This window comes from Aulostomus chinensis, chromosome 12, assembly GCF_037954235.1.
Source record: "Aulostomus chinensis isolate RoL2024-O1b breed Wild chromosome 12, RoL_Achi_v1.0, whole genome shotgun sequence".
Lineage (NCBI taxonomy): Eukaryota > Metazoa > Chordata > Actinopteri > Syngnathiformes > Aulostomidae > Aulostomus > Aulostomus chinensis.
In genome coordinates, this window is record NC_141331.1 from 24,738,277 (window position 1) to 24,744,423 (window position 6,147).

At 42.5% G+C, this 6,147-nt stretch overlaps 1 protein-coding gene across 1 annotated transcript in view; it reads left to right on the forward strand.

The window, feature by feature from the left end:
* The window catches only part of pdia5 (protein disulfide isomerase family A, member 5), a 66,182-nt gene extending 60,630 nt beyond the window's left edge, over positions 1-5,552 (forward strand). Inside the window, exons 16-17 of the mRNA XM_086220872.1 lie at positions 106-240; positions 3,459-5,552. Coding sequence (XP_086076998.1) covers positions 106-240; positions 3,459-3,539 — 216 coding nt within the window. The 3' untranslated portion in view covers positions 3,540-5,552. The remainder of the gene's footprint in view (positions 1-105; positions 241-3,458) is intronic.
* Positions 5,553-6,147: the final 595 nt, after the last annotated feature.

The following is a 6,147-nucleotide window of genomic DNA, read 5'->3' on the forward strand; positions in this document are numbered from 1 at the left end:
TTTTTTTCCCAGGACAATTATGACGATACAAGTAATTGATTCCACAAAAGTCTTAGTGGCTTTAGTTTATAGAACCCTGACTGTCAGTGCTCTGGTCTTCCCCAGATCGCCTACGCTGCTGTGGACTGTACCAAAGGACAGAACCATGAGCTTTGCAAGCAGGAGGGCGTGGAGGGATACCCAACATTTAACTACTACAACTATGGCAAGTTTGTGGAGAAATACAACGGAGATCGTGGGGTAAGTAGTCCTGCACTTACTCTGTGCTTGCTTGGTGATACTGAGGGGTCATCCTAGAGAACTGAAATGAGATGGCTTATGCTGGTGTTCATTACGTCAAAGTTATTCTCCTCCTCGGCAGGGAAAATAATGTTCATCACAGGGAAAATCAACCATACACCTCAAAAAACATCAGAATATAACAGAGACAGATGTGAAGCACTGCAAAAGAACGGCAGGCAAATGTCCGTGTCAGGGAGCTGTAACTGCACCCTGAAGGCAGTAGAAAGAATGTTTTGTGATGTTTAGTGTTATTGGATTTACAGCAGGGGAGGTTTAAGAGGTTTGGTTTTTGGAAACAGTCTTTGAGTGTTGTATGTGTGACACAGAGACTCGTGAGGTCGCTGCTATCTCACAGTGGCCCCTCCTGGGACACTTATGGCTCCATTGTGGCATCAGCTGCCCTAACGTGGTCCATGTCTGGGCTAAATATTTATGAATGAACAACAGTGGGAGGAGACGTGCCAACGTTGAGTACTCAGTTTATAGATGCCTGAGGATGCTGTTCTTGATCACTTCTTTTTTTTATTGTGTGCTGATCAAAGCTGAAGTTATTGTCTTGAGATGATATTAAGATGTGAACCATTAACCTTCTGGTTCTCAGCAGGCTTCAAGCTGTGCACTGGCAGAAGAACAACAATTTGTAACAATCAGCATCAGAGAGAGCCAGCAGCTGCTGGCATGTTTTTAGATAGGATGACATGAGCCTGTGGTGACAAAAATATGAACAACAGTGGCAGCTCTTAAAGAGCACAGCAAAGCAGCTATTATAGCAGAGGAGTTTTCTCTGAAAGAAGAGGATAGGAATGGCGCTGGAGATTTTTTGAGCATTTAAGATGTTGACACCCCTCTCCCGACAGGCCTCAGCGTTCCCGTGGGAGATGCTTAACTATTTATTGATGATGCCTCCCCTTTTCCACACAATTATCAAGGAGCAGATGATTACGTATACACAAATCACCTTGGGTGTCAGGTGGTTAGCCAACCATTGGATGAGGATGAGTGCTGAAGTGATGGGGAGCGATTGCAGTTTAGTTTTACTGACACTGACAGTGTGTAACAGTGTAACCCAGTGTTATCTGGGAACTGTCTGATGAACTCGAATGGCAGGGCTCCAGTGTTGGTGGTGATTGTGGCTGATGTTTGTGTCTATTCCAACTCCTTTTTTTTTGCCTGTCAATGAGGACGGTGATGGATGTATGGGGGAGAATTGAGTTGATGAACTGTAGCTTCCAGATCATCAAGTTATTGAAAGTGGAGCTGAACTCCACAAAGAGGGTCTTGGCAAAGGTGTCCTGGGAGTCCAGATGCTGGAGGGGGTTGCTGTGGCAGGCCAGAGCATCATAGAGCCATAGGCAAGTTGTAGGAGGTTTTAGTTTAATAATTGGCTGGACGGTGTTCAGCTGCGGATTCTCCAGGCACTTTATCATCATGGATGTGAGGGCAACAGGGCCGGTAATGATCTAAGGCTGTAGATTAAGGGTCAGTCCTTGGGGATCCCAGGGAGGTAAATTCTTACCACTGAAAAGATTATTTCCATGCAAAAAGTCAAAGAGCCCAAAATTATTATTTTTTGGAACTTTTTTATGAGAGTAAAACAGAACGTTTTACAAACAAGCGGCATCTCGTCAGCACAGCTCGGTCATACTTACACAGAAATCAATCAGTCTGTACATCCCACAATAAACCCTATATTCACATAGAAAAAAATAGCAATCATAAATAAAAAAAATAAATAAGATAAGAGAGTTGTATTATTCTAACTAGAAATCACATGCTCCAGCCAAAATAATCAGTTCCTGGGGCCCAGAGTTTGCTGAACTGTTCGTTTTTCAGGTGTAGTTGAGCTGTAATTTTTTTCCATACCGTGTATTCTTTTCAGACCCTCTTGCCATTGTACAAGTGTAGGGGGTTGAGCTTTAAGCCATTGTTTCGTCATCATTTTTCCAGCCACTAATAGTAGAATTCGTATCAACTTCACATCCTCATTGCAGAGACCCTCCTTCGGGGGTACCCCCATTAAACATTGAACCATTCCCAGTTGTAAATCACATTTTAGTGCTGTTTGGATCTCTCCCACAACCCTCTGCCAGAAAGGCTTTAGAATGGGGCAGTCCCAAGAAATGTGTGTGTGGTCTCCTACACCATTACAGTTTCTCCAGCACAGGTTTGAATTACTTTTATCAAAATTGCATGTCATGGTGGGAGTCCTAAAAAATCTCATCGTCACTTTCCATCCGAATTCCTTCCACGTGGGGCTGTTTGTAGTTTTATGGCAATTTTCACAAATCTTCATCCACTCCTCATCTTCAATGATAATGTTTGCTTGCAACTCCCATTTGCCCTTTATAGCAAGAGAGTTGGCCGATGATTGTGCTCGTATCAAATCGTGCATCTTCGATACCACTTTTACCTGACTTTTCCCAAAGATCCCAAATTTTAAACCCAATTGTGAATGTCATGATTACTTTTCATACAAGGCTTATATGTATTAGTTGCCAAGCAATTACAGCGAGCTGCCACAGCAGAGACACAAAAAAAGACAGGATTTCTTCCCATAACCGTCAGCCAGAGCAAGTCCACAAACGTTTTAAACCTCTGCAGGCCGATGGAGTGAGCTGGTCCCAGCATGCCGACCTGCTCAGGCCCTCAAATGTAAGTCAACAGGCGGTGTTCAGTAGGACAGAACTTCTTTCACCAGAAGAATGTCTGAGCTTATTAGGACAGTTTGAACTGCTTGATTGAAGCTGCAGTCGTGACCTTCAAATTGGTTAGGGTCATTTCATGGACATCGTGGCTTGTATTTCTTCATCCCAAATTATTTCTGCTACAAAATATGTGAAGACCTCCAACAAGGAAGTGCGTACGTACTCTCATGAAAACACACATTTGGCACATTTTATTGTGAATGTCATTTGTAAATTGTTCCAAATTCACAGGAGAACTTCAAAGCTACTCATCAGGTCAAAAAATTAATACCATATCATTACTTGGGATAAATGGCAAAAGGATACATACAGAACTGCTCCTACTGGTAGCTCCATGTTGAATGTTGAATTAGATTCATATTTTGGAGTCTCAGTGCTGCTGGCCAAGTAAAGGTTGAATGACAGGACTGAGAGTTTTCATAGAAATGTTTCAAGGTTGTAAAAAGTAACTGTAACTGTGCCTCCCCGCAGGAATCAGGTTTCACTGGGTTCATGCGCAGCCTGAGAGGACGCGATCAGGAGAAAGTAGTGAAGAGGAAGGAGGAGCTCTGAGGGCAGCCTGCAGGGAGGGGAAGTTGCACTGCACAGTTTGTCATTGCACTGTGACCCTTGACCCTGGCGAGGGCCCTATCTGCACTGGCGCGGGAGACTTTATGACCTCAGCGAAAGGCAAATATTTTTAATACTGTGCTGATCATGTTTGTAATACCAACAGAGTACCTACAGTCAAGACCGACCACTTGAGACTTCTTTTGTCTGATGTGCAGAAAATACAGACAAATACGTTGTTGCTTTTTTTTTGGTTGTTTTTTTTTCGCCCAAACACTGTGACTGCATATGTGAAAAGCGACATCCTCTACTCTATCTATGCAATATTGACCCTCTGCACCCGTGGTAGTGGTGGTGGTGGTGGTGGTGGTGGTGGTGGTGAACTCTAAGGATGGAGGCTGCACTGGCTCTTCAAAGAGTCTCAACAGTCCCCTCATCCTTGCTCTCTCGAGGACACCACACCTGCTGGTTCCAATATTTTTGTACAGAATCTTCATGTCTCAAGTCCAGAGCCATCCAGAATATTGTTTTATCAGCCTCACAGATCAATAACAAGGTGTGACTAGCAGTGACACCTGAAGAAGCCCTGAGCGTATTCAAATGTCAAGTGCTCATGTAGGTATTTTGGAACTGTAGCAATGGAGGGAGTTCAGTAAAGGCCCAAGGGTCAATATTCTGCATGGTTCCAGGCTTTTATGAGTAGTGGGTTATTCTGCTTTTTGATTTCTTTTTTTTTCCTCAAAACTGTGGCCTTAAAAAGCTGGAACTGTACAAATATCGAGTGTTCTGGAAGGGACTCAGAGGCCTGGTGCCCTTGTTACTCCCTCCAGTCATGGACCAGAGGTGGAAAATAAATACAAAGTTTAAATGCCAAATATGCACCTTGCCCTTGAAGTTCTAACTCTTCATACATTTCCAAATAGTTCTGACATCCACAGCCGTTCCTTCAACTCTTTCACCTCAACTTTTATTCCATCAGTGTCCCAACAAGGGTAGGACTCAACAGCATGGGAGTCGCTCAGGTATTATGGTTAAACATTGGCAATGAACATTCCTGCATCCACTCATGACGTAGGTTAGGTCCCTCTCTACTCCAGATAGCATCCGTCTTCATTGCTCAGCTTAGGTTACACTGCACAGTGCTCTCCCACACCTTCATCATTATTACAAGGAGAACTTCCAAGAACATCCGTGGAGTAATGAAATATTAAGTGAGCGAAGTCTCAAGACACCCCCTCTCCCCCTCCCCCTCAATGCTATCATTGATTCTGGGCCATCATCATTATCCTTATGGTGATTTTTTTTTTTTTTTTTTTTTTTTTAATGCTGTGTGTTTTCAACTCCCTTGCTTCGGCCACTATAAATATTCAAAGGCTTATCTGTAGCTGAACTTGTGTTTTATTATTCAAGACTTTGGTTTCTTTCATTATTATTAAGGTTCTCAGGGAAAGCGAGACACAATTAAAGGGAATGAGTTTGTTTGTAATTTTGCATTCCAGCTGAATAATTTCCAGTTCTTAGGTCACCAAATTAAATATTGTTTACATTTATATCCCAAGAAGAAAACACATTGAATTGTCCTTTTTCTGTGCTCTATAACATGTATTGAATAACAAGTATTGTCAGTAGATTTGTCAAACTGTCCCAAATGTCCTGGCTGGCACCAAACACTATTTTTCGTGTTCAATGTGTTATCTCTCATTGCATGCTGGAGCAGTTTGGAAGGGTGCTATAGTTACAGTCGCTGTAATTATGTGTCGGCGTTCCTCTCGAGCAGAAACTTTTGTTTACTCTTGTTTAAAGAGACATCACATGTACATGGTAAAGAATAGGAAACCACCTCTGTCTTATCCCAAAGGAATCCGTGTTGTGCGCGAATGTGTCACACTTATGCCAAGAAGTCATTGTTGCCTTTGTTGAGTTTTTTGTGCCCAGCCATATGTACAGTTTTGCCCCTTTCACTTACAGGACCTTGAGAGGTAAAAGGAAAAAAAAATAAAGTCAAACGTTTCCAAAATGTTTTCCACTTGGTTTGTTTTTTGTGTTTGCTTTTCTTTTCTTTTGTGTACAAATCCCTCTGTGGTGTCATTCCAAGCGCGAGTCTGCCGAGCGTTGTCTCTGCGTGGGTCCGAACTTTACTTTGCCTGATAGCTTTGTAGTTAAAGGAACGGCACCATTAGGTTGAGAATTTCGGTCTTGCGTGGAGAACATCAGCAGCTGCTCCGTGGCTCACCATTGAACTGGGACTGACATCAGCGGTGTCCAAGCATCTGCGGCTCACTTCGGAGTTTTCGTGTTGCGCCACCAGTTGGCCAAAAAAACTCACCTTTCTAGTCAGGAAAAATCTCCACGCGTACTTCTACCGGACTGCTAGAGACGTCTGACTAGTCTACATACAGCATGAGAAAGGAAATACTCATTCGGAGCTATGGAACCAATATTCCAAATAGTTGGAATATTAAAAAGAAATGTAAACAATAATATGAGGAAAATATCAGGAATAACCATAAATCCCTATCATGATTTTTTTCAAAGAGCTGATAAATATCCTGTAACATATTAGAGTTATAAGATTCCATCTATTATGAATCCTTGTTGCAGTATATTGAAA